The sequence below is a fragment of the Drosophila busckii genome, chromosome 2R (assembly GCF_011750605.1).
Source record: "Drosophila busckii strain San Diego stock center, stock number 13000-0081.31 chromosome 2R, ASM1175060v1, whole genome shotgun sequence".
NCBI classification, from domain to species: domain Eukaryota; kingdom Metazoa; phylum Arthropoda; class Insecta; order Diptera; family Drosophilidae; genus Drosophila; species Drosophila busckii.
This window is the reverse complement of record NC_046605.1, coordinates 6,009,489-6,022,125: the sequence shown is the minus strand read 5'-3', so window position 1 is coordinate 6,022,125 and position 12,637 is coordinate 6,009,489. Positions and strand designations below refer to the sequence as shown.

General features: G+C 37.0%; 1 protein-coding gene across 1 annotated transcript; it reads right to left on the bottom strand.

Annotated features, from left to right (window-relative positions):
- Nucleotides 1-999: 999 nt before the first annotated feature.
- Nucleotides 1,000-1,775, bottom strand: LOC108594784. The gene is made up of 3 exons (XM_017979923.1): nt 1,706-1,775; nt 1,321-1,643; nt 1,000-1,266 (listed from the first exon to the last, which is right to left on the bottom strand). The coding sequence occupies exons 1-3, from the start codon at nt 1,773-1,775 to the stop codon at nt 1,000-1,002; spliced, it is 660 nt and encodes a 219-aa protein (XP_017835412.1).
- Between the last annotated feature and the right edge of the window lie 10,862 nt (nt 1,776-12,637).

Below are 12,637 nucleotides of genomic sequence, written 5' to 3'. Positions count from 1 at the left end.
ACTGGCAAATGTTTTGCTTTGTTTTTGCTGTAATATTTAAACATTATTTTACTTTTAAATTCATGCGTATTTACTGTCTTAACAGCATTTGTTTGCTCAATTGTAAAAGTTTTAAGCACATACAAAAAGCATTTATAGTATTTGTTTTATTTAGCATTAAACATAGTTATTGCTATACTTGTTTTAAGTCAAATTAAAAATTATTTAAGCAGAAACTTATGCACAAATAAAATAAACTTTAAAGCGCTCAGCTAGCAGCAGCTTATAAGCCAACATATATGCCTTGCTTTTAAGGCTTTAATCTAAATAATAAATGGCAACTAATGCAATACACAAGCCACAAAAAAAAGGAGACTCAGCCGCCCAAGCACTATGTGCTAATAGTTTTCATAAGCTGCCCTATTGTGTGGGTGGGGTGAGGCGAGCGAACTTTGAGGCTTTTAGGCTACATAAATTTTGCAGGCAAATCAAATGAGACGCGCCACGGCAATTTCAATGCCTGAGCTACGTTGACATTGGCTAGTGTTAAAGTTAATAAATTGCTGGGCAGGATTTATGGCCGCTGGTCGATGCCAATGACATTTCAATGTTTACATAAGCAGACGCACACACACGCATACACATGTGTGTGTGTGTATTTATAGCAAGGTGAATTGTGATTTTGCCTTTTGCATGGCTGCTTGCATTAATTTCTATTTATGTCGGGCTCTATATATATGCAAGTGTGTCTAGTCATGACAGCGCTAAATGTTGACATATGCATGGGCGAAGCCTTACACATTGACCTCACCCAGGGCAGACATCACACCCTTTTTTTTTTTTGTGCCAGCGCGCTTAATTAATGACAGAAGTCAAGCGAGAAATTACAATCAAGCTAAGCCGAAAAAAGGGGCGGGGGGGGGGGGCCCCCCGGCCCCCCCCCCTTTTTAAAGTCCCAAAGGCGGCGAAGTTCGCAGTTTAATTTGGATTTAATAAGCTTACAAAATATGAACTAAATAATTAAACAGACACGGGCCAACTGCGACGATGTCTGACGAAAGCGCGTCCGCCTCTGTTGACCACAATGCAAGTAATCGCGCCAGTGCCACCTCCAGCATCAGTATCCACCCCAAGATCCTCATCCGGCGTCGTTACTGAGGGTGTATCAGAATAGTCCAACTGCCTGGCCGTACCCGTGCCCGTGTGAGTGGTCGTGGCCGTAGGAGGGCTCAACGTACCCGAAGTGGTCGGCATATCGCTACCATCGTCCCTTCCCTCAGCCTCACTCTCATCTTCATCATCCTCATACAAGCCCAGCTCATCCTCATCCTCATCCTCTACAGCATTGTGCTGGCGTCCTTGTCGTGGCGCATCTCCATCAACGCTGCGACTGGCAAAGCAAACTTCCTGCGTTGTGCCCGCATTTGTGCTGCCACCGTTGGAATTCTCCAGCATATTGCTTATGTACGCCGCCGTTTCGTTTGAGGTAATCACATCGAAGAGCAAGGCGCCACCAACGCCTTTGGTTATGCCCAGCGCAAAGCCCTTGAGACCAGCCAGCGCGGATGAAACCGAGCGCCCATTGCCCGCCGTCGCCGCCTGCGACTCCAGCAGCGCACGTCGCAGCTCCAGCGAGGTCAAAGGACGCAGCGCCAAGCGCGCAGCTTTTGTTTGGGGGGTAAGCAGACTTTAGGCTCTAAACTTTCGAGTTAGTTTCGCCGCTTACCTGTCGCTTGGCTGCTAAGCGTGGCCAGCGCCAGCAAAGCTATGGCCAAAAATTTATTAAACGTTTGCATGTTACGCACTCAACTGGAACTGAAAGCCGATTTAGGTTCAGGCCAACATTTAAACTTTTATGAAATTGCTACTAAGCAAAAATGCCGCTAATTTTTGCATACATTAATTAATGTTGTCGGCGTGAACTTGTTTTCATTCTAAGAACGCTTGTGACCCTTGACTGAGCGGGAGCAACGGCATCTGGCAACCGGTTTGGATATCATACCATAGATATATATCAAATCTGTTTGCTATTAAAACTGGGCTAATTTTATGCAGCTGAAATTCCTGTACATAAATCTAAGCACATAAATCAAATCGATAGAAATATATATAAAATTGTATATGGAATAAATTAAATGTAGTTCAAAGGGCTTAAACCTATCACAGATATATTTAATGCTGGAAGAGTCTTATACAGCTTAAGTTCATTTTAAACTTATATCAAATTTAATCTGTTTAATATTTGATCTAAACACATAGATCAAATCAAAGAAATACAGAAATAATATTCAACAGCATAAATTTCTTTAAAATTTACAACAATTTATTATTCAAATCAAACAGTAATATTATATAGAATAAAATAAATATATATATACTTAATCTGTCTGGCTACAGCTAAAATTCATTCAAAATGAAAAACAATTCGTTATACTTAATATTTGATTTGAATATAAGAAAGATTAAAGCTAAGCTGCTGCAAGAATATATTCAACTTATCAAAGATATCATTAATACTGGAATAATGTTTTACAGCTTAAATTTGTATACTTATAATGAGAATTTAATACATTTAATATTACATGCATCAAATCCAATAAATATTTAACCTATTAAAAATATTTTTAATAGTAATCGAATACAGTTGAAGTTCATTCGTGTATTGAAGCTATCAGCAATATTTAGATTTGTTTATAAAACTATACAGCCGACTGTATTAAATTTCGGACTGTCTGCTTTAAGCGCAGCCTATTAACATAAGCGGCCTCATCAGCTCAAAGACATTATCATGCTGTTCATAATTGGAGCGCTGCAGCTGTTAAGCTGCCAGTCGTATACGCAATATTCGTAACCTAATCACATTCCAGCCATGCCGCCTTAAGCCGCGCAGCCCAGCAGCCTGCACATGCGATATGCCTTGCCTAAAATCACATGCCCGACTGTTGTGCATTTGGGTAAATTTCACCTGAAGCCGCTTGGAGTCCGTAAACAATGCAGAGAGAGATGCCGCCGATTTTTGGGCATCTTCATCATTTAACGACGTGCCAAAGTTTGTGATTTATACGCCAGCTGGGTTTTGAACTTCATTTGCAAGTCAATTAATCATTGTATGTGTGGAACGATGCTAATAAGCCTACAATTAAACAAACTTGCCACAGGCACACATTTAATTATTTATTCGTTTTGCCTTTTTTCACAATTCTAAGCAGCAACTTTCACCGCGGCAAATGCAAGCAAGACGGCTTTAATATTTTTTAAAATTCTAAGCTTACTTAAAGGCGAATTATGTTAAGTAGCATTTAATAATATTTGCATAAATGTATATTAAGATATTAAAGCGTGGCGAAAAACGGCTGCAAGCAACTTTGCAATACACTTGGCTAAGCAGCAGCAGCTCAAAAAATTTATTAAGACCTTGGCAGTAGCTAAATTTAGTCGCACAGTCGCTGCAATAATTACAGTGCCCAGTCTACAGCAATTCACATTAGCTGATAGAAAAGAATGCTGCCAATTCGACATACACTTGAGTAAATCCACAAAAATGTAAGCAGCAAAATAAAATGCATTTGTTTGTTGCATAAAAAGAAATGTTAATATTACTGATGTATGTCAAAACCTAACGGTAACCAATGCCAGCTCGTCTTATGTAAGCTTCGAGTGCTTTCAAGTATTTATGTGTGCATGTGTGTGTGATTGTGATTGTGCAACATGGCATTTGTCTTTGTTATTTTGTGGCAAGTATTTATTAGGCTATAAGCTGCTTTTCAGGGCCAAATAGCAAATGTATGTGTGTGTGCCACAAGCCAATTGCAGCTGCATTTTTATTTGCTACATTGCAGCTTGGGTATTGGGCTGTGGGCGTGGCATCAACTTTTGCTTTAAGTCTGTTGTCTGGTGAGAGTTTAAAGTTTTGTTTGTTGTGTCTTATGGGGGCAGCTGCAAGTGGCAACTTTTTGCTTGGCACTTGCCAGTCGAAGTGGCAAATATAAATGTGCGACAGCTGCAACAGCAGTGCGTGGCAACAAGTGAAACATTGTGTTGCATGCCAACAATGCCAATGTCACATCAACAACAACATCGTCATTAGCAGCAGCAGCAGCAGCAGCAACATGATTGGCCTGCCTTGACAACTTCAGCTATGCCACATGGTCTGCCGCATTTGGCTGCTGCTGCTGCCGCCGCCACACGCTCAATTGTTTGTGATTTACGCACACTGCGAGCGCTGGGGCATAACATCATTTGCAGTTCATTAATCAGCCGCTGCTGCTGCTGCTGCAAGCACAACTGCCACTGAAACTGAAACCAAAACTGATTCTCATACTTTGCCACATCATGCTGCATAATCGGCTTGCGTAACGCACAGAATTGATTAAGATGCCGCACAGTCTTTGATTTGAAGGCATGTTGCTGGTGTTGAATTTCAGCTGTAGTTGCATTGAACGAAGCTTAATTTGCTTTACTCGAAACTAGCAACAGCAGCGTCTCAAATTTGAAAGTTTGATCAGTCTATATGTATGCGCTATAATCTGGCTATAGCTACAAGCAGCAGAATGTTTATACATAATACACAATTGTTGTGTGTATTTTTATGTGGCACGCTTGAGCGGCTTTTATGCAGCATGCAACAACACACAGTGTCTTGATGGCCGGAAAATGCGGCAGTGTCCAACAATGAACGTGGGCATATTTCAGTGAGAGACAGCAGCAGCAGCCATGTTGATAACAGCAACATGCATATACTACAAGCATCATAAAAAAGAAGCAGCAAGTGCTCTCGCTTGTTGCATTGTGTAGCATTGGCGGTTGTGGCAGTGGCAGTGGCATCATTCATGCTGCTCTGCTGACGAGCGGCAGCGGCAGTAACTTGAGCTCGTTACACCACTCGTTAAGCATTTATGCAAGGCAGTTTCGCTTATAACGAGTGCTGGCCTGATAACTTTTTGATAACTTTCTTTTTTTTTTTGCTACAGTATATGAGCAATCAATATAAGCATTTGTCAATTTATGTTCAAATTGTTATAAGTTGCATTACAATTTATGCGCCGTCTATAAAAATTGTAATGAGCTCTTGGCTGCTCAACGTTTATGCCCGTGCATTGACTTAAGTTAGAGTATAAACGCGCCAAGTTTGCTGCCGTGCCTTGGTCAGCATTTTTTATCATAAATCATGGCTGCGCTTTAATAATATATGTGGGGCATTAGCACCTTGCTCACTAACATCACTTAGCTTGGCCGCGCATGTGTGTAATTAATTATTGTGCGCTTTTATTTAATTGTCTGCTGCATTAGGACGCAGCGCGGCAGACGCTACAGCTTGCTATTTTTAAAAAGCTGCCAAACACCAGGCTAAGTACTTGAGGCGCTTGAGTCGCCGCCTGCGGTTAGACAAATGGGTTTTCATGTTTGGCAAGCAACTCGCACATTTGTCAATGTGCATTTGGCATGATTGTCTGTCTGTCTGTCTGCTGCTGCTCGTGTGCGCTAAGAACCTGCTGCGCCTACTGTGCGTATACGCATTATAAGCACATTTGTATTACGCATACGCACAATGGGCACACATTTGCCTTTACGATATTCAGTTTTACACATTTTACTCTTTAGCGCACATTAAACCTTTTACGATTTTCAGCTATTTTCCAACCACTGTGCGCCGCTTATTAATGTCATTTAAATTAGAGCTCATAAAAATTTCATGCCAAAGTAAGTCTAATTGTTATGGCTCACTGATCATTTGGCATTTTGTTTTGGTTTTTATTTTTATGCCTTGTTTTTACATGCGTTAGTTTGCTTGAACGAGTTCACAGTTTGATTTGATTTGGCGCCCGTGTCCTGGGCCCAAAGACAAGGGACAACTTTAGCTTTTTGTTCACACTCCTCGCCTGACAGACACTAACAAGAGAGCAAAAGCAACAGCAACAACAACAACAAACCAATCAACACTTGGCCCGCCATAGCACAAGTGACAAACAAAACAACTTTGATGGAGGTCATGTGTGGAAAATTGGGGTTAACATTTTTATTCTGTTGTTGCTGTTGCTGCTGTCTACTCGAAGTTTTCGACATGTTGGCATTTTAAATTAGTGCTAATTGAAAACAAAACAAAAGTAACGCAAAAAAAACAGTTAAATCAGTCAGTCATGAAGTCAGTTAGCCAACTGTCAAACGGAAAATTTTCCCAGAATCGACTTTGACACAAAGAGAGTGAAATGTTTCGATTTGTATGGCATATATTTTATGCATTTGGCTACATGACATGCTGAGTATGTCAAAAGGATTCAATTTCTATTTATAGATAAGCACAGTTTTTTGATTTTAAATTATATGTACGATATACAGTTCAGTGCACAAAAGTTTGTGTGTTTAATTAAAGGGTAGAAATTTTATTTATTTTGCTTTTGTCGTCAAAGTAGATTTTACGATAATCAGTGCAGAGCTATGCAGTTTACTCTAAAAGATAAAATAACGCTCACTGTCATCTGCTTGATTGTACATAATATAATTAAAGTAATGAATTGCATTTAAGCGCCCCCAACACTTATTTATATCTACTACCAATTTAACAAATTTGCAATTAATTAATTTGAAAAGTCAGCCAAGCATGAAATCAACAATTGCATGTGCTGTGCGCTCAACTATCGAACCCAAATGTGTATTAACTATTGTCGTTGTTGTTTTTGCATGTATGCCTAATTAATTTTACACTTATATTTTTGTTGTTAATCAGTCCCTTTGCGCAGCAAACTCATAAATATTTAATGCAAAATAATTAACACTACCCCACGCTTTGAGCAGCAGCAGCAGCAGTCGGGTCTTTGCCCATGATTGATTACCACCCGCTGTCCAAAGGACAATCATAAAATTTCCGTTAATCAAGTTTAATTAATTAAAGCAGACAAAATGGTGTTACGCTAGCCTGGCAGCCTACAGAGCCTACCAGACTGGCATAATGACAACGCCATACTGGCATATCCATGTCAATATTTCCGCTTTTGGCTCAGACTTAAATTATGCAATACTTTTCGACTACTGCTCGGGCAGAGCAGCTGTAGAGACGTGCGGATTGTGAGCAAGTGGGCGTGTGTTGCACGTGTTGCCAATGGGCCGAGGCATGGACTTGGGCTTGTGCTTTTGTCCACGTTTTGGGCATCATCAACTTTGTCAGCATCGTCAGCGACTTTTTGGGCCAACGCCAACGCCAACATTGATGACAGTTCCGTGGCCATAATCCCACGGATGACAATGTTTAATTTGAGCTACAGCTACGGCCTCGTCAACGGCATGGCATAGTTTATAATTATTAAGCGCTGTAATTTAAAACAAAGCAAATGAAAGCAATACAAAATTTAAAATAAAAATAAAGGCAAGCTATGCTAATATTTTAATAAATTTAAAGCAGCAGCAGCAGTAATTAAATTGAGTTACTTTGCAAATTGTTTTTGACTACAGAGTCCACACTGTCGACTGACATTTTTTAACTAACTCATTCTTTTATTTTTTAATATCTTTATAGTGATTTAATGCGCACGTTTATCACTAATTGCATAATTAGTGTATTATAAATCGATTAAGCTCAACTTAATTTTTAGAAAATAAACATTAAGAGTGAGCTGCAATTTAAAAACAAACTGACAGTGTTCATTGCATTGCAGGCATGAAAGCAACAATTGCTACAATATTTTGCATATGGCTCTGCTATCAAGTAAGCTAAAGCCCGCACTAATCATTCCATATAATAACAAATGTAACTTGAAAACAACAGCACAGTCAATCGCTAATAATATACAAGCTGACCAATGTTGAATGCCTGCCGATGCGCAAATGGTTTGAAAATGTTACTTGTCGCTTGAAAGCCGTCAACTGGAACAAGGCAGTGGCTGAAATGGATGGTGATATTAAGTTCCCACTGACCAGCATGATAGTAAGTTACGCAAGCTAGTTGAAAAGCATTTCGTTAGTAATTGTTGCTTTTGCAGGTGCGTTTGATTGTCTACAAGAAGGACTACAGCAATAAATATCATCCATTCCTGGTGAATATCGAAGTCAATATGTGTGACATTTTCTCCAAACGCAAATCGTTGTACTATGGTGGAGTTATATGGAAAGTTATGAAGAGATTCACAAATATTAATCACTCGTGCCCCATCGATGGACATTTAACCGCACGCAATCTCTTTATTGATGAGAGTCTAATGCCAGTAGCACCGTTGGGTTTCTACAAGATACAACTCATATTTAAAGAATATGATAACTCTACAAAGTGCCTAGAACATATTGGGAATATCAATCTGTATGTTGAAGGTAAAGAGCCAGTTAATATAACAAGAAAAAAGCCAGTTACAGAATTGACGAATTGAAGCGTAAACTATGCAATAAACTTACCATTTGTTATGGGCTAGATCCTAGAATTTTCTGTATATTGTTGTTCCACTAATGATATTTATGCTCCACAGTGCTCAACAGTTTGCTGAACTATTTGATTTACTGGGGGTATTTATTTAGAGTACCCTAAACTAACAATTAACTTTATTTTATTTATGCCATGCACAATTAAAAATCAATCTGCACCTTTTTATAGCTTTTTACATTTGCAGCAAGCAGAACTAAAAGCTCATTATGCTCAGTATATTTTTTTTAATTGCTAAAGTTGCTTGCTTACATTTCTTTTATGTTCAAATATCTAAAACGATTATAAATAACATCTGAGCAATAATTTAAAAAGTATAATTAAACAGCTTTGATATATAATAAGCATATAGAAGTCATATTTTTATTAGTCTCTATTCTTTACACTTCACTATTCTATAGCTTACCATTTTCAAATACGCATACGCACTGTTTAACTTTGGTTGTCTGTGTTTGTTGCTCTTGTAGTCCTAATACTTATCATTTGACTAAAAATAATTAATTTTAAATGATTTTGTTTGTAAATCAATTATTTACGTGTACAGAAATTAAAAACCAATTAGCAGTAACTTGCTTTGCGGCAAATTTATCAGAATTCAAAGTTTAGTTTATGTTTTGTTTTGCCAACATGAGAAGATTAGTTTCTGCTATGTTTTGCCTGTTAGTTTTGTATCAAGTGGTAATATCAATGCGCTTACATATATTTTGAAAAGCTTATGAATGTATTTTAAACAGTCTTGTGAAACAGATGTTATATACAAACTGGTAAATCTGGAGTGCATTGTTAATCCCGAACGTGTAGAAAATGTTAGCTGTCGCATTAAGGCCATAAACTGGAACAAAGCTGTGGCTGTCATGGACTGTGATCTCAAAGTACCAATGTACAAAATGATTGTAAGCTGCATAGACAAAATAATATATTCAAAACTGAAAAATTTCTGTCTTAGACTCGTCTACAGCTTTTCAAAAAGGACTACAGCAACAGGTACCAGCCGTTTCTAGTTAATGTGGAACTTAATCTCTGTGATATTATCTCAAAGCGCAGCTTCATGGCTTATGGCGTTATAATATTGAGAATTTTGAAAAGGTTCTCAAACGTTAATCACGCCTGCCCCATAGCAGGACATCTAAGAGCACGCGATTTGCAAATTGATGCGAAGCAACTCCCAGGAATGCCATTGGGCATATACAAATTCTCAATATTCATTACAGATCAGATTAATGCAACGCAACCAATTGAACATGTGGGAATTATTCATTTGTACTTTCAAGCCATGGAAGTTGTAAATAGAACCAGAAAAACTCAAATGCATTCATTGCTGAATTAATTTTATTGCACAGAATACAACTAAGTAGAGCTTTGTTTAATTTACGGGAGACCTTTAATTATTAATTTTATTTTATTTATGAGCTGCACCTTTTACAGAATTTTTACATTTGATTCAAGCAGAGCTCATGCTCAGAGTTCAAATTTTAGAGTTCATTAACAAATAACTTATATTATATAACAAAGCATAAATAAAATAATACATGTGCGTACATATAATGAAAACTAATTAAACAGCTTTGATTTAAAATAAAATAAAAAGTATGGACGTAGAATTTTTAACCTAGTCAGCTGTGTTTGTTGCTGTAATCAAGTGAAATAATACTTTCCGGATGAACATAATTAATTTTCAATTAATAACAAAAATTCCTTTGTAAATAAATTATTCGGAGATTAAAAACTCATTAATAGTAAGTTGCTTTACAGCAAATTAAAATGAATTCAACGTTTAGTTTATGTTTGTTTTTGTCATCATGAGAACAACATTAGCTCGGGTTATATTTTGCCTGTGGCTTTTATATCAAGTGGTAAGTCTCATATATCGCACTCACATAGACTAAATAAATGTAATTTATATTTTTAATAGTATAGTGAAACAAATGTTATATACAAACTGGTAAATCTGGAGTGCATTGTAAATCCCAAGCGCGTTGAAAATGTAAGTTGCCGCATCAAAGCCATAAACTGGAACAAAGCTGTCGCCGTCATGGACTGCGATATTAAAAAACCGATGAATAACATTATTGTAAGCTGCATAGATAATGTAAGATATTCCACACTGTTAATGGCTGCTGCTTAGGCTCACCTGCAGGTTTACAAAAAGAACTACAGCAACAAGTTCCAGCCGTTTCTTATAAATGTGGAACTCAACTTTTGTGACATTATCTCCAAGCGCAGTTTTATGGTCTATGGCGTAATTGTGTGGAAGCTTTTGAAAAGGTTCTCAAACGTTAATCACTCCTGCCCCATTGGGGGACATCTAAGAGCACGTGATTTGTTTATTGATTCAAGGCTACTGCCAGGATTCCCACTGGGCTTCTACAAGGTGGCACTGATCATTAAAGATCAGCTTAATATATCGCAACAGATTGAACATGTGGGCATCATTAACATGTATTTTCAAAGTATGGAAGCTGTGAATAGAACAAGAAATCAGCAACGTCGAGTGACGTAATAATTTTCATTTGACTAAAAGTAATTAATTTTAAATTAATAACAACATGAATTTATTGATAAATAAACTAGTTATGCATACGGAAATTAAAAACACATTAATGGTAGCTTGTTGTACTGCAAATTTAACTAAGCTCAACCCTTATTCTAGTTTAGCTTAGACTAGTTTTCGTTTTGCAATCATGAGATTATCATTAGCTCGAGTTATATTGTGCCTGTGGCTTTTTTATCTAGTGGTAATATTAGTATATTTACATAATTAATGAATTTACAATACCATAGTTAATGAATTTATTTTAAGCAGTATAGTGAAACCAAACTTATATACAAATGGGTAAACCTCGAGTGCAGTGCCAATCCCAAGCGTGTAGAAAATGTTAGCTGCCGCATCAAAGCCATAAACTGGAACAGGGCTGTGGCTATAATGGACTGTGATCTCAAACAACCATTGTATAAAATGCTTGTAAGCTACCTAACCAAACATATACTCAGCTAATAATTACTGCTTCTTTAGTCTCATGTGCAGGTTTTCAAAAGAGACTACAGCAACAAATATCATCCATTTTTAATTAATTTTGAGATTAACTTTTGTGAAGTTATCGCCAAACGCAACTTTAATGTATATGGCGTAATTGCATTGAAGCTTTTGAAAAGGTTCTCAAATGTAAATCATTCCTGTCCCTTGGAAGGACATTTGCAAGCACTCGATATGAATCTTGATCCCAGCCTACTGCCAGGATTCCCACTGGGCACCTACAAAGTGTCAGTGATCGTTAAAGATCAGATTAATATATCGCAACCCATTGAACATGTGAGCATCATTAATATGTATTTTCAAATCATGGAAGCTGTGAATCGAACAAGAAAACAGCAATGAAATTGATGATGATTGCTGATTTAAAATGCACATTAAGTAATGTAGGGTTTGATACTACAAATATTTATTTATTTATTATATTGAAATATTGGTGATATTATATTAAATTAATCTGCAGTGTTCTTCTTAATTATTATTTAGTTCTTCTTTATTATTTATGCATGAAAACTTAACCGATCTCTTGTTTGCGACTTCTACTCTTGTTACACTCCTCTTTGCGACTGCCTCGCTTGTACTTCTCTCCACTTCTGTTGTCTCTTTCTTTGCCTCTGCTAAGCTGCTGTTACTGTTAAGATGCTGCAATCTATGCCCTACAGTAAACTCAATGTCATCGCCATCCTCTAGTAATAAAGTTTCTAATTCCGTCGTTAATCCCAAGCTCGTTACAAATAACTCTACTAATAATAATCGATGATTATTACAGATTATTATTATCTTACCCAGTCTATTCGAATTTCCAAAGCAGCGAAGCTGTCAATGTAATTAGCATAAATAAATTATTATTATTATATAGTTATTTCAATATATTATGCTCATAAAAAAATCCATTTAAATATTAATTAAAATATAAATATTGCTTGTAGTAAACAGCGTAAGCGTATAAGCTCTAACTGTCTGTTTGTCTTCACTGGGCCCAATTTTTTGATTTGAAATTAGAATTGCTCGGCTTCTGACCTATTAAGCTAGAGTGAGCTAATAATTTTCATTTGACTAAAATTAGTTCATTTTAAATTAACAACAACATGAATTTGTTTGTAAATAAACTTTTTATGTACACAGCAATTAAAAGCACATTAGTATTAAGTTGTTTTACAGCAATTTTAACTAAGCCCAATCCTTGTTCTAGTTTAGTTTAGAACAGTTTGCGTTTTGCAATC

What these genes read in the sequence shown, in the direction of transcription:
- LOC108594784 (XM_017979923.1), bottom strand. Translation starts at nt 1,775, where the DNA reads ATGCAAACGTTTAATAAATTTTTGGCCATAGCTTTGCTGGCGCTGGCC. An exon ending in GCTTAGCAGCCAAGCGACAG is followed by an intron (nt 1,644 to 1,705) that starts GTAAGCGGCGAA and finishes CCCAAACAAAAG; the next exon opens with CTGCGCGCTTGGCGCTGCGT. An exon ending in AAGGACGCCAGCACAATGCT is followed by an intron (nt 1,267 to 1,320) that starts GTAGAGGATGAG and finishes GATGAAGATGAG; the next exon opens with AGTGAGGCTGAGGGAAGGGA.